General features: G+C 32.8%; 4 protein-coding genes across 6 annotated transcripts; 1 reads left to right on the plus strand and 3 right to left on the minus strand.

Annotated features, from left to right (window-relative positions):
* Window positions 1–1,582: 1,582 nt before the first annotated feature.
* On the plus strand, window positions 1,583–3,112 carry LOC132935606 (uncharacterized). Its single transcript, XM_061002205.1, has 3 exons — window positions 1,583–2,607; window positions 2,671–2,811; window positions 2,872–3,112. The coding sequence occupies exons 1-3, from the start codon at window positions 1,903–1,905 to the stop codon at window positions 3,064–3,066; spliced, it is 1,041 nt and encodes a 346-aa protein (XP_060858188.1). The 5' UTR covers window positions 1,583–1,902; the 3' UTR covers window positions 3,067–3,112.
* A 148-nt stretch (window positions 3,113–3,260) lies between these two features.
* LOC132933666 (uncharacterized) lies at window positions 3,261–4,446 on the minus strand. Its single transcript, XM_060999940.1, has 2 exons — window positions 3,343–4,446; window positions 3,261–3,284 (listed from the first exon to the last, which is right to left on the minus strand). Exons 1-2 carry the CDS (start codon window positions 4,444–4,446, stop codon window positions 3,261–3,263), a joined length of 1,128 nt encoding a protein of 375 aa, XP_060855923.1.
* A 5,777-nt stretch (window positions 4,447–10,223) lies between these two features.
* Window positions 10,224–14,960, minus strand: LOC132935273 (uncharacterized). Of its 3 annotated transcripts, none has more exons than XR_009663203.1 (4): window positions 12,536–14,960; window positions 12,363–12,473; window positions 11,367–12,298; window positions 10,224–11,291 (listed from the first exon to the last, which is right to left on the minus strand). XR_009663203.1 is itself a non-coding variant. In XM_061001763.1 (3 exons), the coding sequence occupies exons 1-3, from the start codon at window positions 14,949–14,951 to the stop codon at window positions 11,907–11,909; spliced, it is 2,919 nt and encodes a 972-aa protein (XP_060857746.1). In that variant the 5' UTR covers window positions 14,952–14,960; the 3' UTR covers window positions 10,224–11,906. The 3 variants fall into 3 exon arrangements, 1 of the variants encoding a protein (XP_060857746.1); XR_009663202.1 differs by having other exon boundaries at window positions 10,224–10,734; window positions 10,799–12,298; XM_061001763.1 differs by having other exon boundaries at window positions 10,224–12,298.
* A 1,364-nt stretch (window positions 14,961–16,324) lies between these two features.
* LOC132935274 (uncharacterized) lies at window positions 16,325–18,969 on the minus strand. Its single transcript, XM_061001764.1, has 2 exons — window positions 16,841–18,969; window positions 16,325–16,780 (listed from the first exon to the last, which is right to left on the minus strand). The coding sequence occupies exons 1-2, from the start codon at window positions 16,988–16,990 to the stop codon at window positions 16,328–16,330; spliced, it is 603 nt and encodes a 200-aa protein (XP_060857747.1). The 5' UTR covers window positions 16,991–18,969; the 3' UTR covers window positions 16,325–16,327.
* Window positions 18,970–19,394: the final 425 nt, after the last annotated feature.

Here is a 19,394-nt window from a genome sequence, read left to right on the forward strand (position 1 = left end):
GCAAACGATCACAATAATATACTATGCGTATTATTAGGTTCGTTAAAATAATATCATCAAATTTACTTGGTAATATCATAGGCTGACTGACCGTTTTCGCTCAGAAACGTTTTTCTTTTACAATGATATTATATCATTGAATTCGAATTTAACACCATCCATTACTGTGACCCACTTATCACTTACTGTACAGCAGAGCGACATCCACTTACTCACCTTTTTTATAAATATATATAAAATTATAAAAAACGTACATGTTATATAATATAAATTACTTTATTCACAATAATAACATCTTTTGTTATATCATAGTCTTCGCTCAGAATCTTTTTTCTTATACAATTATAATAAAGCATTAAATTCAAATCTTGCACATATATAATTTAGTTACATTGATTAAAATATTATTTATTGTTTACAAATAATGTTAACATAGTATTTAACCTATGCTTTTTGCATTTACATAATATAAAGTACAATACACAATATACTTTACGTTACAACAAAAAGAAAATACAATGTTTACAATAATTAATTTTATATTGGTTAGTTTTCTTGATAGTATAACAGTATTATTATGTATCATGATCATTTTCTTTTCTTTTCTAATACAATATTAGTAGTATAAAAAGGACAGTTCGTGCACATCGTCCTCGTCCTCGTCCTCGTCCTCGTCTTCCCCTCGCCTTACTCGTCATCCACTCGTCTTGCCGCCGCCGCCTGATCGGTCACGTGACGGACGTAATGTATTATATTCGCGCATGCGTACAACACAGAGTTATCAGTCATATGATACCATATTATTGTACATATACCATATTATTGTACATACACCATATTATTGTACATATACCATATTATTGTACATATACCATATTATTGTACACACACCATATTATTGTGTGTATATTATTGAAAACTTTTTTTTTTTTTCATTAAATAAATAATGAAAAAAAGTGCGGTGAGATTCGAACCCACGACCCCCGAGCTATAGCACAGACGCTTTAACCCACTCAGCCACAAAGCCGTAATACCAATAAAATGATTCTTAACGTATATAGCTACGAATATTATTGTACTCATCTCTATGTAATAACTGGTTGATACATTTATGTATCAAGGACTTATGTTACATTTAAGAATAATGTTCTTGTACAATTACATTCTACAGGAATGAATCGTCTTGTGTGACCCGATAGACCCTAACTAATTGTTAACAATAACATTCTTCAACAAGGGTTGAGACTACACATGTTAGGCCCTTTGTATACAGGAATGAAACGTCGTGTGTGTGCCTACATACCCTAACTATTGGTAACATTCTTCAACAAGGGTTGTGACTATACCCTTTGTATACAGGCAACGACGTGTGTGTCCCGACATACCCTATCTATTGTTAACATTATTCAACAACACTACACATGTTCACCCCTTTGTATATTTTTAACCTTAAATTTCTGTCGCCATAACGTTCTATGGCGAGACATGTGTTGGACATACCCTATATCTATTGTTAACATTCTTCGACAAGGGTTGTGACTATACCCCTTTGTGTACAGGCAACGATATGTGTGTCCCGACATACCCTATCTTTTGTTAACATTCAACAACAAGGTTATAAATGTATACCCTTTGTATATTTTAAGCCTTGTCCACTTACACCTTTTACGGCAGGTGTTGTTATTCAATTTCTCATCTGTTGTGATTTACTCCCACCTAATAATGCTACCCCCACCGAATAATGACTCAAATCGACAGACGCTTGACCCTGCAAGAGCGGCCATTTATTCAGTGTGTTCAGAGTCTTATACTATACTACACGTACATTTTTATTTCTTGTTAGTGTTTTTTCAAGTCTTAATAAATTTCAAGTTTTTATAAGTTTTTAAAATCACTAATAACATGGCCGGTTCGATCGCTGACAATGCTGCAATCTACAAAAAGAAGCCGTTTGCGTACGTTCCACCGTCAACTCCGGCTACCCTAATAGATTCTACATCCTACACATTGGACTTTACCTCTCGAAAATTTTTACTTGTTGGAATCGATCCGACTGATGATTTCCAAACAGTCATCCATATATTGACTTCTTCACGTTACGTAAAGTTGTCAACAGATTTTCTAAGACGAATATTCTCGCTTATGGGTAACGTGCTATCATTTATACTAGAAATACCTACATCATATAAACGAAATACATTTCTCGAGACAGATTTTTTCAAATTATCGAGTATGGTGTATGTAGGAGTAAATGTTTTAGTAATAGAATCTAAAACTGAGGACGGGTGTAGAGTTCTTTTGAATCGTTCAGATCTAATTCAGCTTCAGAACTTGGAATGGAGTATTGCTGCGAGTATACGGGAAAAAGATATTTTCATCAAACCCAAAATTATAAAACAAATGAACGAATATTCCGAGAATTTGATCGGGAAAATTCTTCAAGTGGATTCACCGCCTAATAATGTACGAGAAATGCAAATTTTCATTAACAACCAAGAAGTTAAGCAAACCAGTGAAAACCAATTCCTCAACCAAATCAGAATGTTTGCACCTATACAATTAACCGAACTTTGTATGAATCGTCTGGTGACACCAAACACCCCAGAGGTAATTCAGAAATTTATTATCACATATTATATAAAATATTTAATACTTTTTATATTATTTTAGCCATATGACATGAATTTTAGAAGCCCGTCATTAATGATACCAAGCTATTCACCTGTCAACGCTGGTAACTACAAATCGTACGAAGACCCCATTAGAAGTAATGGATTTAATCTGACGGATGAGGATTATGATTTATCTAAGGTAATTTATTAAATAATTTTTAGTAAAAACAATTTATTGATTTTATATTTATTTTTCCAGCCGATAGATCATTTTGATGGTCCAACGTCACCCGATGATAGCTGTAGCCAACAACTGTCGTTCGACGAAAATGATGGGCCTGATTTTTTCAATCTAAACCATGCATCGTCTCAATTCAAGACACCACGGACATCTCGATCAACTAGTGCTGAACCCCAAACACCGTTGCGTAAAGTAAAACGTAGACTTTTCTAATAATTTATGTAAAATAAATAATTTATGTAAAATAAAAAAAAAGACGTGATATATAAGAAAAAAGTTTTTTTATTTAATAATATTAAGGTTTACAATAAATATTAAGGTTTACAAAAAAGTATTTACACTAAATATTTACAAGGTTCTTACTTCTCCGTTAAATGGATTATAAGTAATAATTTGGTCATGTAATATTAAACAATATGCGGAAGTGGAAGCTGGAAACGCCTCATCAGCTTCTAGTTCAATTCTGAGGTCAACAGTTGACATTTTCACGTTGTCGTTCTGTCGGCTCATGTCAACAACTATGATTGGAGAGTGATTTTTGAATTCTGATCGGTTCAATAGAGGTGTTACATCGTCGTGACCGTAGTAAGATTTTTGGAACTCTGCATACGCGCGGTATAATGTCGCCATCTTATTCTTGTTAAAGTCACTTTGAAAATCTTCATATGGAAATACTTCGGAGTTTAAATAGACTTTCAAGTTTTTAATTTTACAATGATCGAAGTATGACATTGCTTTACTTGTGCTATTTTTCCTATCAGTTTGAAATCCGATTATAACATATCTAGGTTTTTCCAACTTGTTGGATGTCTTTACTTTCCACGAATGTGAAGTGTTTTGAGGTAAAAATGGGTATTCACATAGTTCCCACGATCTGAACGTACATGTCAGGGGTTTTTGACTGTTGACTACTTTCAACAGTCGAATTTTTTCTCTATCGCTAACTCTCACTATAGGCATCCGCCACAATATTTTTGTTATGTTTATTTTAGCGTCTTTTAGTTTAGCACCGTCCACTAACTCGTTATTTTTATATTGCTTAATAGCATTTAAATCGATGGATGATCTATTTAATATGAGTTGCTGGTTACAGTTGATTAAAATACGTTTATAATCTTCACAAAAACCAAACAAATGTTTAAGATTAATACATCCGTTAAAATTACCACTATCAATAAAATCTTTATTAACATTTTTAAAATCACTATCCCAGGCAGCGTTTTGGTGTGAGGAAATATTTGTTTTATTGTACGAACAATATCCTTTTAATGTGGTCGATATACCCGGATTGACGAGTTTCTGAATTTGATTTCCGTTTATTTCATATTTCATTTCGGAGAAAAGAAATGCCAGTCCGTTGTTTATAAATCTAATCTCGTCAGTTATTTCTGCAGGTTTGGTTATTGTCCCCTCGATGTAAATATAACTCTCGCATGGTAAAGTATAAGACTCTGTGTTATGTAAAGCAATACGCACCTCATCATTATTAGAAAGAGCCGATGTTGAATACGGTAAAAAAGAATGATAATCAATTTGTGTTATTTTACAATCGTCGATGTAACCAGCCGTCACGTCTAAATATGTGTCGTCCATATTAAATGACGTTAATCGAGCGTAGAAAAGCCAAATTATCAGGTGTTAGACTATGTTTAGTCTGTTTTCGTCTCGAATATTTTTTCTTCTTCGGAGTTGTTACCTTGTTAGTGTTTTTAACACGACTAACGGGTTTTTCATATACAGCCCTATTTATATTGTAAAATTGAAGCCCCATCACGAGTCTTGAATTAATAATCGTATTGATAGCGGTTCGCCCCGTAGATCGATCAACTCGTCGTCCTGATTTTTTAAAATTATACTTGCGTGTGTTATAGATGTAGAATTAATGGAGTAAAAAACCAAATGTGTTGGTACCTCTATTATTTTATAGCCTGGAGGAACATTCGGATAGAACTCGTGGATTGTATGGCACTGCTTACCGTTGACGAATGAACCCATAACTAGATTTGAATCGATATATATACAGTTTGTTTTGGTAATATTGACCAACGTATCTGATTCGTGTTTGACATTAGCAGCATATTTACGATTTTTGAACCCCAACAACTGTCCTATACTATCAGTCATACGAAAATCTACAGTTTCACTACAAAACATTGTACATTTTAGTGTATTATTATCTGCTCTCAACTCGAATAAAGTATCTGTATTATGCAATACACGTTTTATAGCTGCTTCAATTTCATTCAACTCATAAGAGCCGGTAGGTATCACATAGCTGTCGCTATTCATATTGTTATCATTACTGTATGTGAAGCATATTTTATTACACTTTTCGTTTACGTTAGGAATAGAATTATTCGTTTGAAAACCTAACAGACAGATTTTTGCATTTTTACTGACTTCTATCGGTGGAAAAAAGTCACACGACAATTCGCTAGAGTTACCGGTTAACGTTATAGTGTACATGATAAAAATTTTAAGCACAGGTGACCACAGTTTGTTGTGTTATATTTCTGATGTCTCTCGTAGTTATATTCGATATTGCAACCGTTGAAATATTTCTGTAATTCTAGCGGCGGCGTTAAATTTCCATAACTATCATAATATTTAACTTTTTTTCCGATTTTCTTATACGCTACCCAATGAGTACCTGTACCGTTTTCGATGTCTAAATTAACTACAGCTGACTCTTGATGTTTTGCTCGTCGAGGTAACTTGTCTCTAGCAAATACACCGATGAAATGAGGAATTTTCAACATGTCAGCGTATTTTATAATCTCATAATCGTACAACGCTCTATCGGGTAACGTAGAAATTAGTTTTTTGACCTTGATTTTTTAACCGACCCGCCCTTGTGTGGTGCTAGGTATAAACCTTTACCTTTTACGATTTTATAAGAACTACCCTTGTGAGGAGTAAGATATAATCCTTTGCCTAAATGAATAGGTGTGCTTTTTCCAGAATTTAACTCTTTCACGACTTTTACTATATTACCTACTCCACCGGTAAGCGCGCCTAATGCTGATAAACCAGCAAAAATAGGAATTAAAGGTAGAACACCACCTTTTTTCGGTATCGGTATAATTCTCGGTGTTTTAGTTTTATTCTTTTTATTCTTTTTAATTTTTTTTCGCAGCTGACAGACATGTTCTTACTAATTTTGTTATATTATTTTCGTTCATTTTATTTTTGATGGAATTTTTAGCAGCCAAAACCATTTGTTTAAATCCGCAACCAGCTCCAAGCTTACGTTTGACTTTCATGGCTGTAGTGACTAGCCAAGACGCCGCTTTTTCTTTGATACCTGTGTTTTTAGATTTAAACACTTCCCAAGCCTGATTTTCTAATACTTCGTCTGCTCTATGTCGATCAGTTAGCAAATTACTTTCCTCGTATGCGATATCGTGCGCTCTGGCCAACTCGTCAAGTCTGTTTATACCACGTTCTCCTCGTGCTAATCTTTGTTTCAATTTGGTTCCGGGACCGGCAAATCTAAAAACAATTAATCACAAAATTTAAAAACGGATTTATTAGTCATAATATATTGTAGCGACTTACCTATAACCAGGTAAATGTAATTCCACGGGTAAATGATTTATAACAGAGTTAATAAGACCGGAGCCTTTATTGTTGTTTCGCTTACGAACGAGAGACATCGTGTGACGCTATCGCTAACATAGCACCTATATTTATAGTGAAAAATTAAAAAAAAAAAAAAAAAAAAAAATGCGCTTTATCGAACAAGAGAAAAAACTCCGAATTTATAATATTGATTCTCCCGAGACAATTCAACAGAGACATGGAGAGCTTTTCCCAAATACGATAAGGTCGTTGGTACTCGGCAGCTCGGGGTGTGGTAAGACCAATCTGATATATTTTCTACTAGTCGATGAAAACGGGTTACGATTTGAAAACGTTTACATATACTCCAAGACGCTGGAACAACCTAAATATAAATTATTAAAACGTATTATTGATGGAATAGATGACATGAACATTTTTACCTTTTTCGAGAATGATAAAGTAATTCCACCCGAGAAAGTTTTACCAAATTCAATTTTTATCTTGGACGATGTTATTGGTGAACACCAAAACGTTATAAGAGATTATTTTTCTCGAGGTCGCCACAATAAAATAGATATATTCTATCTGGCCCAGAGTTATTCAAAAGTACCAAAACAGCTGATACGTGACAACGCAAATTTAATAGTATTATTTAAACAGGACGAAACAAATTTAAAACATGTATACAACGAGCACTGTTCTGGGGACATGTCATATACACAATTTAAACATTTCTGTGTAACATGTTGGAACCGTGAGAGGTTTACATTTGTTGTTATTTGTAAAGATAGTGAGCGTGATAACGGACGTTATCGTTTTGGGTTTGATACTTTTGTAGTTATATAAGATGAAACAACTAATAAATATTATCATTTAAAACGTAGTCATGACGGAAGCAACTACTGTGTTAGATGAGCTAGTTAAAGCTAAGGAAAGTATTAAACGTAAATATATCGCATTAAAAACAGGTTCGGATAATGTTCAACAATTAATGACACAGACATTAAAACCAATTATCGATCCGTTAACTAAAATATCAAATAAACCACGATTGAACAAGGAAAATACTAACAATAAATCAAAAAACTCGATTTTGGACTACTATCAACAAGAAATTGAAAATTGGTTTCAGTCTACAGACTTGGATAAAATCTATGGTCCGAAAAAACTTCCAAACGGACATATTATCTTGGGCAAAGAAGAAGTAAAATTCTTAGAAAACACTTTAATTATCGACAGTAATGTTTATACCTTAACCTCGGGTCTTATACAGTTAATATTTTTGAAAAATCCACTCGTTTATACCGAAAACGATTTAGATGAGTATAAATCTATATTAACTCAAACATCGGTACATTTATCTACAGTTGGAAATAAAATAAAAAAGGGTGGTACTAAATATTCAACAATTATCAGTAAATTATTCCCCTCGGGTGGCGAACTGTCTATGAAATTACAGAAAAATAACTTAGTGTATTGGGATAATCCAAACGAGTTGGTCGACCGATTACGTCTGCTTCTCGCGTCAAAAGCAGCCGGCAATACAAGCGTTTCAAACGAAATAATATCGATTTTCGACGAATTACACGAGGCCGGACTAATAAAGCGAATTCCAGATGTCTAAACGGGAAATCGCTAACGAACTTCACAAACCAGCAAGGAAAAATTTCACTAGGCGTCGAGTTAACGTCTATGGAAAAAATGATTTATGGCAAGCTGACTTGGTTGAAATGATACCATATTCAAAGATAAATGGCGGTTACAAATACATCCTGGTTGTAATTGACTGTTTTACAAAATTTTCTTGGGCATTACCATTAAAGTCTAAATCGGGTAAAGAAGTCACTAGCGCGATGTCAAAAATATTACTCGATCGTTCACCAAAACTTTTACAACTCGATAACGGAAAAGAATTTTACAACACCACTTTCGACGCTTTGATGACCAAGTATGGCATACACAAATACTCAACTTTCAGTATTCTAAAAGCGAGTATAGCGGAAAGGATGAATCGTACATTGAAAGGGAGAATGTATAAAGAGTTCACTGCACGTGGGTCACACGAATGGGTTTCAATTTTACCAAAGTTACTTGACGAATACAATAATTCATACCATAGGACTATAGGAATGACACCGATACAAGCAGATTCCAACCCCGCTTCGGTGGTAATAAAACAACGTGAAATTAATACTGTAAAAATTAAGTTCAAAGTTGGTGATAATGTTCGTATCAGTACACAAAAGGGTGTGTTCACAAAAGGTTATCTACCAAACTGGTCTACAGAAATATTCGAGATTATCAAAATAAATAAAACATTACCCGTTACTTATCAACTACAAGATTATATGGGCAAACCTATAGCTGGTTGTTTTTACTCTGAAGAAATAAACAAAACTAATTTCCCAAACGAATATTTAATTGAAAAAATTATACGTAAAAAACAGAATCAAATGTACGTCAAGTGGTTAGGATTTGATAATACGCATAATAGTTGGATAAATACATGTGATGTAAAAAAATAGCGTCAGTCGTTTTATAACTATGAACGTGTTCGGTAGTTCTCAGGCTAGTGATACTAAAAGAATTATATCAGATATTCAGTCAAGTAACAAAACAATTCTAAATGATGTGAAACTCCAACAGAAAGAAATTGAAACTTTGAAAAATAATATTGTTAATCTAAGTGATAAGATACTATTGCTTGAAAATAATATACAATCAAGTAATAAGTCTGTATTAAATTGTGAAAATCGTATGTCGCAGCTATTTAATGACTGTGCTGAAACTAGTACAGCAATCGGTATCCAGGGACTCGACGTTGCCCAATTAAAAGCTGAAATAAATCGTATAACCGGAATATTTTATGAAAATTCATTACCGAATCATGGAACATATATTTCAGATTTAAATTCACGTTTGCTGATCATGGAAGGCAAAAATATTAAGAAAACTTAATTTCATAATTTGGTATGCGATATTGAAAAATAATTTCAGTCGAGCTGTATACATCATCGTGTTTGGTAGTCCTGTGCTAGTGTTAAAAGTATTTCTGTCTTATAAAATATTGTATAATTTACATTACTAGTAATTTTTATATACATTTAATAAACCTGAAATTATGTCGTCGGCTATCGCAGACATGCAATGCGTACTTGGAGCAAACAATAAATATTTTATTAAAGAATTATCTATTGTTGATATAGAATCATTTGCGAGCCAACACTGGATTTTTAAAAATTCAAAATCTCAGCAGGACAATAAATCTCGTAAAACTAATAAGTGGCTAGAACTTAACTATCATAAACTATCTATAGAATATGGTGATATTGAGTATGAAGAACTAAGTAGAATATTGAATTCTTTAAAGTTCTCCTGCATTTACGTCAAAGGTGAACAGAAAAAACAGCTGCTTACAGAATTTATACCTCAAGTCGCACTAATCAACATCGAAGACCTTGGATGTCCACGTTTGGACGAAATATGTGATGGAGAAACTCACCCCTGCTGTATTTTTCATATGGATTTTAATCCAAAACAATGTACATTTTATAAAGTATTTGCTATTAGAAAATGGTTTGTAAATAATTCTTAAAAATTGTGAATGTATACATTTTATTTAATAAACATAATAATATTATATTTTAACATTGATTTTTTTTTATTTATATGTTAACATATATACATACATTTATATATATGTTAACATTCACAAGGTTTTTAATATAATATGTTAACATATATACATATACATTTATATATGATAACATTTACAAGGTTTTTAATTAAAAATATATACTAATATTGTTTTCCTTTGATCTGAAACAGAAAAAAATGATTAAATATATTATTAAGACTAATCATGAAATAAAAAAAAAATAAAAAATGAATATAATTTTACAGAAAATAATACAAGATTTTTACATGATATTTTCTAAGTATTTACAGATATAAAGTATTAATGTTACATGATATTTACAAAGTATTTACAGAAATAAATTATTTTCAGGTTATTTACATGTCATTTAGTTATATAATAATTTAATAAATATACATACAAAAATAATAACTAAAATATAAAAACAATAATATACATAAACATAATATTTACAGAAAATGTTACATGATTTTTACATGATATTTACATGATATTTACATGATATTTACAGACTTAAAAATTATATAATATTATACTATATACATGGTACTTATAATATATTAAACTATCTTCATAAAACTTAATATCCTACACCCTCCATCATTGCTACCATCTCTGCTTCCACCCTCTCAAGTTCCCTCTCGAGTTCTTTAGCCTCTCTATAAAATTCAAAAATAATGTAAGTAAAATAAAATAAAATATACTTTTATTCATTTTTCATACTCTATACGATAATGTCCATAAGCTAAGGTATGTATTTTGTCATCTAGAATGAATCTCTTGTCGTCATGATTATTGTAAGACAATTTGTTTGTATTGAGTGTCATTAGCTGGTGGTTGAATGACCTAATTGAAATATTCTGTTTATAAACTACTAATCCGGGTTCACTAAACAGACACATCCGATGGTCCTCGAACGTCATGTGGTTATCAACTACATGACGTCTTATACCCTTTGCCCTAATCTCCTCTTTTGGTTGAATGGCCCCTCTCCCCTCGATTTTATAAGCATATGATTTAGCACGGAGAGCACAAAAAGCTGTCATAATCAATCCATCAGTTTCGTCGGAGAAATACCCTGGGACCTTACGACGTTCGGCGATATAACAGGGATGATCCTGTGGAAGGTTTGCAGTATCCAACCGGTTAAGTAAGATTGGGTAGTTTAATAGGTCCTCGTAAAAATCATCGGTGAATATATGGTACACCAGTGAATCTAAAATAAAAATAATAAGTATGAATGTAGTTTTATAATATACATAGTTACAAATAAATATATATATATTTTTACCAGTGTCAGTATACATGAGTTTGATTTTCTCTCCGTAATGTTTCTGCATTACCTCGTAGTGATAGTCGTACATTAAACTTTTCGAAATATCAAGGACCGCAAAACCTTAATTTTATAAAAATTATTATATCTGTCATGGTCAAATTCAATATAAAAATATTTACCTATATATATCGGTTTACAGAAATCAATGATTTTATTTTCCAACGTTACAGCAGAAATATTTTCTCTGTACGAAGTACAATGCTTAAATGTCGATTTATTTATGAGTTTTTGTAATCGTCTATCACTCACTACTATTTCCATTTTCAATCTGTGCCTCATCGATTCAAGGGTTTTCCCTGTAAAATAATAAATTAAGTTTTTAAAAGTTCAAAACAAAAGATTAAAAGTTAAAAGTAACTTACCAAATACAGCGTTAATCATAAGCTTAAAAAATAGACTCTCAAAATCATTTTTTGAGTTCTTCCTCAAAATTGTATTCAATAAAATATACTCAGCTAACCACCCTGACTGATTGAATTGAATAACTCTATGCACCTATAATAATAATAATAATATGAAATACTTGAATATTATAATATTATATAAAAAAAAAAATAATAAAAAATATCGTTTTACTTTTTCAACTATTAATCCGTTTTTAATGGCCTGCTGAAGGTTTCTGTAATGAACAATATAGTTTTTTTTTGTCTCTAGGGTCGCCATCAGTTTTGGAACCTTTGAGCCTACGGGTGTAGCGTTTTGAGGAAGAAACGGAAAGTCGTTATGCCGATCGTGGAGTTCTTTTGGATATGATATATCAACCTCATAAATACGCCCTATAGGTGAAGTATCATCCAAATCATTCAATCCTGCAAGCGTAGGTTTCACCCATTTAAAACCGCCAGTTGGCATGTATTGACTCATCGCGTAACCATAGAGATTATTACCTAAGAATATTTTATATAAATAAGGTATGAAAATATTTTTTAAAAAAAATATATTTTTTCTTACAATCCTGATACACCAGCCACGATTTTTCTTTCTCAGCATCATAATCGGGAACTTTCTCATGGTTTGCCGTCGCATACCGCTTGCTCGCCTGCACAAGACCTCCACGAATACCTATAAAATCAAAAATAATAATAATAAATCTTTTAAACTTTTAAACTTTTTTTTTTCCTTACCTTTTTCGAACATTAACAGCATCTCGTAATCTGATAAAAGCTGTAATCTAATCTGAGTCTTCTTCAACATACAATGAAAAGACATTCCTGGAGCTGTATAATAAAATGCGGGGTCGATAGCATAAGCTTTCATGCACACATCTCGAAAGTTTTCAAAAATGTCAGCAAGCAAAAGCACATCAATTTTTAAGTATAAATCGGAATATTCTCCTAGTGTTTTACACGCGAAGTGCTGCCAAACCACCAAAGCGTGATCATACTCATCGTCCTCAATCGCTTTCTCATGAAGAGTACTATAAAATTCGTCTTTCCCCGGTAAACTGTCCTCATCTAATTTCTCCCAACTATCCGTATACTCGTAAGGATATACCCCCTTACGAGTAACGAGTGACATATCTCCAGCGGCAAAATGTTTAGCTGCCTCACGGAATTTTTCAAGGCCTGGGGTAACAAGATTCTCGGCAAGACTTTCCAAGCTCGATGGCATAAACCTCATCGTATCAATAAACCTAATAGTGAAAGTACTACTTAAATATTTAGAAAAAGAAATAAATTTCTCTTCACTATTCGGGATAACATTAATAGACTTGGAATCGTAAGCTAGTTCAGTAATGATAAAATTAGAGTCGTAGTTACTTAAATTGTGTAAGTAACATGGAACAAATTTAGGCTGTTGTAATTTAAGATTGCATTTAGAACAAAGCGTCTGTCTAAATTTACCAGTTAAATGGTCGTGGTCTCTAACTTTATCACATTTGAATACTGTACGATTACATAAATTGCATATTTTACACTCTTGGTGTGTTTTTTCTTCATTGTCACTCATAATTAATGGTATATTCGTTTTCAGTAACTTTTCTATCCGCCTACCCACATCTACGATCGCGTCTACGAAATTTTGGGCTACATCCTCACGGTCTACATTACCTCGGTCACCATTCACAGATTCCGGAATCATATATTGTTCTAGAAGCTCTTTTGGTACGTTATCTGCCGCCTTAACCACGAATCCGTAGCTCATCGCTTTATGTTTATGTATGACTGTTGTATTATCCCCCCTACTCTCATCGCTCTTCACTAACAGCGCTTCGAAGTCCGCGTATATTACGAAGGGATGTCGAACCGTATTTTCCCACGATTTAAATTTGAGTACATCTTCGGGTTTAGGCATTACAGGTAAAATTGCATTATGCGACCCACAAATTATCATATGCTCGTCAAGCCCCGCTTGACCACTTTTTCTATGTTTACGCGCTCTATTGTCAAAAGAAGTAAAACATCGCTTACAAAACACGCGACTCGCTATATGCCCCGTTGATTGAGAACGAATAAGCCTAGAAAAATTGCTTATATAAATATAATGCATTTTTTCATCCTTCGTAATATATAGTAAATCAATATGTTCTTCTTTCTCCTTGTCGATGACTTTCAGCGGAAAAACAATATACGACTTAGTTTTTAATAGGGGGTTTAATTTTTTCTCCAGTCCATAAACATTAATACTAACAGTAGGATTTTTCCGTTCAAAAATTTTAACTTCACTCAACGGTGTTGGGAACGACAAACCTGTGAAGTCATATTTTTCAGAATGTTGGTTGTAATTATTTCCGATACGACTCCTGTTTCTACCGGTGACATGTTTTGCCAGAACACTCCATTTGAAACAGTGCTGATCGTTATTTTGTGGATTTATCGTCCCCTGTTTTCTTTGAATTTCACTTGGTAAAGAAATATAAGTCACTCCATTTCTCTCCATAACCTGATCTCTCTCCCCCTCTTCGCTTTCAATATTTTCGTCACCCCCTTCACTATCATTATTCTCGTCACCTTCTCCTCTACCATTATTCTCGTCACCTTCTCCTCTACCATTATTTACGTCACCTCTACCATTATTCACGTCACCTCCCCCTCTACTATTATTTTCGACACCTTCACCACTACCGTTATTTTCATTATCGTTGTTTTGTATACGACCAGGGAGATTAGAATAACCTGCACCAAGCATAGGTGTATACTTATAAACTGTTAATATGATACCATCTATGTTTTGTAATGTAAACCCACTTCCACGTGAAACGTATGTTTCTTCCTCCTCTAATAGTTTACCGTACGCCTGATCAATTATTTCCCCTAAATCTGAATCTAAGAAAATCGCCCTAGCCGATGTCTTGAACGATCTATTCTCGGACGAGTTTTCGATGTTGATTCGGTGATATGTAGCCTCCAGTTTCAAATTAAATTTAATAGGACTTTTTTGAACGAATGATTTTAATAATGTTTTCAAATCTAATTTAATTGATGATAAAAAAGTAATATAATCTCGAATATTTAATATATTTTTCGCGAAATAATTTACTACGATCCTATTATGCGATGAACTTATTTCAACGAACCCTGCCTCCTGAACTACCTGCATTCGTATTTTTTTTGAATTTTTAGCAGTTTTCGTATTTTCTACGTGTATACGCTTTCCCCTTTTTGTAGTAGTATAATAATCTAAAATAATTTTTAAAAATCAGAAAAAAAAACCTAATACATCCCTTCCATAATATTAAAAAAAAAAAAAAATCTTACCTGTCTCATCGCATAGTCCCACTTCCTCAACATGTTTCATCGTTTCCACACATATTTCGTCGCTCGCTTCTTCATCAAGCCATTGCTCATTTTCGTGTACTGGGAGAATAGCTGATTCCCGCATGACTTGACTTCTGTTAGATGGACCAGCTGGAGTGTCTGGTACAAGTATTTCCGGTGCAAGCTCTATGTATCCGTCTGGATTTGTTCGACTGAGGGCCGGTGGTTCTGGTTGAATGACGGATACACTGGCGTGTGGAGGCTCAACTACCTCATTATGTTGTACTGTAGGTACACGAGCAATACCTAAAGAATAAAAAAAAAAAAATAATAAAGAAACTAAATAAATTAACTTCGTAAAAAAAAAAAATTATAATAGGTATATCAAATGTTCTGTACATACCATGTTTGTTTTTCATATGGCGCGCCAAGTTAGATTTGTCGGAAAATGTTACAATGCATGACGGACAAGAGAGGCGGACTGCATTATGTGATTTTTCGTGTCTAGCCAAATTATACTTTAGCCTGAATACAGCAGGACACTTACCACAGTTAAACATAATATTATATTCGTTAAAAGAAAAAAAAGTGAGAAAAATATAACAAGAATATACTTGGTAAAATAAAAATCTTAAGGTAGTAATCACGAAATATGTCTTCACCGGGTAAAAGACTGGTTACACACTGACCGATCATCAGCGCTTGACGGACCAAGGTACCGAGTGGCCGTTGATGTCTAGAATTTTTGGAGGTGGTAAAATGTTAAGCCATGTATTACTAAAATATTATTTAGACATTGGCTATGATAAATCCGTGATTCGAGTAATGTGCTCAATTATTTTGGTCGACATTTTCTTTAGAAAAAATAGTTGTTATGTTACTAAAGCTAACTACGTGTGTGTTCTCCAACAATAGTGGTTTATTTTCTACCCTGCTATAACAATAACTCTATCTTACGATACGAATCGACATGCTTACAATAGATTTTCTTCCCATCGACTCTCTAGATATTTCTCCGTCGGTTACTCGAAGAAGCCATATAAAATTAGTTACTAACATACAAAGAAAAGCAAGCATCTGCTACTTCAAAATTACTACTAACATAGCTAACAAAATATTTATAAATATTAATATAGTTTGGAAATATGAATTATAGAATGCGTGGTTTTAAAATAAAAATATATACATATATTTTGAAAATAATAAATAATTCAGTCATTACTTCCCCCCTTCATACAAATCCATATACCGGTTCAGCTCTTCATCTTCTTCATATGCCTCCATATGACGGATAAACTCCTCATCATTTCCGTCATCACTCCAATCCATTTCTGGTGATTGCCCTCCAGAATGCCGCGACGTGTTCATAATTTCCCCGACAATTAACAAGTTGAATTCGGGGGGTACCATGGGCTGAGAAACTACCTCCGGGAAGAGATCGTTTCTCACCCTCAGTGCGTATGCCCTCGGTGTTGTCGGCGGGAACATATCGGGCGAAACTTCCTCCATAAAAACAGGTTGATCCGGAGACAAAGATCGTACCCGATTCTCCATCTGTGATAGTTGAGGTGGACTTGCAGAGGGACTAAAAGGAGAATAAGCTCTATGCCAGTCACGATTTTCAACCTGCGTGCTCGGGTTAGTGGAGTAACCACTATCTCCGGATTGAGTCTAAATAATAATAATAAACAATTTATTTTAAATTTTATTTTAGAAAAATAATTAACTTACCATCTCACCATACATGAAAAAGTTGCCTTCAATGACAACTGGAGACTGGTGATCCGTGTTTTGGCTACCCTCCATAGGTATCCCCGCCAGACGTCTATTAAACTCATCTCCTTCATACACCGGAGTACTCGGTGAAGAATTGTTAGACATCTAAAAGTCGAATAAATTATATGTAATTCTTAAATATCTTATGAATAATATAAAACAAAATACTCACATTTTTTCCGGTAATGACAAACGAAATATAAAAAAAAAAAAAATAATAATAATAATTAATACCTACTATGGTAAATAAAAATCTCGTATAAGTAGATAATTTCGTATCTGAAGAAATCTGATGTAAAAAACTATCGCGAAATGTGTGTACACCGGACTGAAGACTGGATACACACTGACCGGTCATACCCACACGGGGTAAGGTACCGACCGTCCGTCGATTTCAAACATTTTTATAGTGAAGAAGGGGGAGAAACATTTTATTTAAACATTTACTTTGATAGAATTATGGTTTTTTGAAATATTTTTGAATATTTCGAGAAACATTATGCTAGGTAAAAATAGATATTATGCTAGTAAAGGTAGTGAGCATATAGTTTTTCTGAAATAATATAAACTGATGTATGGTAATAAGGAAAATATTATTTATTAGTTCATTAATTTTAGTAAATAAGTTAGTTTAGATTTCTTATTCTTTGAAGAATAAAACGAGAAGTGTATAGATCAAAATGTAGATATGTCAGAATGGTTAAAACATTCATCGTCCATTCTGTTTCTATTTGATCCCTAATACGTTCCGAATCAAACATCGCTATTCTTCGGAACCCGTAAACTAACTGCATTATAATATAATATTGTGTATGCCTACGGATCGATCTAGATGACTGTATCAAAACACGAAACGATAATTGAATCTATAATAAATTAACTGATATTAGTAAATCTAATCATATTATCTACAATATTTGAATATTCGTATTTTTAAACTTACTATAATCTCATCTTCAGGAATCGATCGATCATAGTGACTATCACGCATTAACATACACACAACTCTCAATTCTACATTACACCGTAAAGAAACCGATCTCGCATGTGCTGACCATATCCTCCTCCTCTCGCCTGAATTATTTATTAGTGAGTATTCTTGGTGCAACCGTCTTAAATAAATAATAGTGTCAGGGTTGGCTACCCGAACGACTGGCGAGTCAATTATCTCACTGAATAAAAAAAATATATATATAAATATATAGCTAAATAATTAAAAATTACTAACACTTACGCATTTTGTAAAATTCGTCTGTTAGGTGTGATGTCGACTTCGAGAATTACACGACACATAATTATTTTATAAAATATAAAAATATAAACAAAACTAATAAAAGGACAAAATTACATAAATGTACGGATCAACGTTAAAAACACGACTAGTCTAACATCTGGGTTTCTAAGATGATTCATGAATACAAAACGCTCGATGAAACCTTAAAAGAGATGTCGACTTACCCTGAATTTTATGTTACATTTTTATAAATATGTTATTATATGATGATAATAATATTATTTTTATAAAATTGTACAAGTATATTATTTTTAAATGTAACATAAGTCCTTGATACATAAATGTATCAACCAGTTATTACATAGAGATGTGTACAATAATATTCGTAGCTATATACGTTAAGAATCATTCTATTGGTATTACGGCTTTGTGGCTGAGTGGGTTAAAGCGCCAGAATGTAAGACGGAGATCGAGAGTTCGAATCTCTCCAAAGCCTTTTTTCAATATTTATTGATAGAAAAAATATTACAATAATATGCACAATAATATGGTGTGTGTACAATAATATGGTATATGTACAATAATATGGTATATGTACAATAATATGGTATATGTACAATAATATGGTATATGTACAATAATATGGTGTATGTACAATAATATGGTATATGTACAATAATATGGTATCATATGACTGATAACTCTGTGTTGTACGCATGCGCGAATATAATACATTACGTCCGTCACGTGACCGATCAGGCGGCGGCGGCAAGACGAGTGGATGACGAGTAAGGCGAGGGGAAGACGAGGACGAGGACGAGGACGAGGACGATGTGCACGAACTGTCCTTTTTATACTACTAATATTTCCTTTGATATAGGTGTTACATAATAATCATCCATGTTAGTTTTTAAATTATTATTCGATTAAGGATTATTTCCGATTTTTCCCACAATATATTCCATATTAGTGTTAGTAATTCCAATATCTCATTCGTGCTTAAACTTAAGATTATTACAATATATTTGTTTTCTTGTACAATATATATATATATATACTGATTCAGTAATTTATTACGTATATTTTATCTCCAACTCCATGTTTATAATATTCTCTCAAATATTATTTATTTTGAATATTTTCCAAAGTTATTTTTATATTTTCTTTTCATTTTCCGTGTATATGTAATATATATCTCCTAATTTTATAATATCTAAAAAAATGTTTTCTTTTATCTATTTATTTCTATTTTTTATTATGGCTTTTTATTATTAA

This window comes from Metopolophium dirhodum, chromosome 1 (assembly GCF_019925205.1).
Source record: "Metopolophium dirhodum isolate CAU chromosome 1, ASM1992520v1, whole genome shotgun sequence".
In the NCBI taxonomy this organism is placed as follows: Eukaryota; Metazoa; Arthropoda; class Insecta; order Hemiptera; family Aphididae; genus Metopolophium; species Metopolophium dirhodum.

What these genes read in the sequence shown, in the direction of transcription:
- LOC132935606 (XM_061002205.1), top strand. Translation starts at nt 1,903, where the DNA reads ATGGCCGGTTCGATCGCTGACAATGCTGCAATCTACAAAAAGAAGCCG. An exon ending in TGACACCAAACACCCCAGAG is followed by an intron (nt 2,608 to 2,670) that starts GTAATTCAGAAA and finishes ATATTATTTTAG; the next exon opens with CCATATGACATGAATTTTAG. An exon ending in AGGATTATGATTTATCTAAG is followed by an intron (nt 2,812 to 2,871) that starts GTAATTTATTAA and finishes TTATTTTTCCAG; the next exon opens with CCGATAGATCATTTTGATGG.
- LOC132933666 (XM_060999940.1), bottom strand. Translation starts at nt 4,446, where the DNA reads ATGGACGACACATATTTAGACGTGACGGCTGGTTACATCGACGATTGT. An exon ending in TGAGCCGACAGAACGACAAC is followed by an intron (nt 3,285 to 3,342) that starts GTGAAAATGTCA and finishes AGGCGTTTCCAG; the next exon opens with CTTCCACTTCCGCATATTGT.
- LOC132935273 (XM_061001763.1), bottom strand. Translation starts at nt 14,951, where the DNA reads ATGCAGGTAGTTCAGGAGGCAGGGTTCGTTGAAATAAGTTCATCGCAT. An exon ending in GCTGTTAATGTTCGAAAAAG is followed by an intron (nt 12,474 to 12,535) that starts GTAAGGAAAAAA and finishes TTGATTTTATAG; the next exon opens with GTATTCGTGGAGGTCTTGTG. An exon ending in GTGGCTGGTGTATCAGGATT is followed by an intron (nt 12,299 to 12,362) that starts GTAAGAAAAAAT and finishes AAATATTCTTAG; the next exon opens with GTAATAATCTCTATGGTTAC.
- LOC132935274 (XM_061001764.1), bottom strand. Translation starts at nt 16,990, where the DNA reads ATGTCTAACAATTCTTCACCGAGTACTCCGGTGTATGAAGGAGATGAG. An exon ending in TTTTCATGTATGGTGAGATG is followed by an intron (nt 16,781 to 16,840) that starts GTAAGTTAATTA and finishes ATTATTATTTAG; the next exon opens with ACTCAATCCGGAGATAGTGG.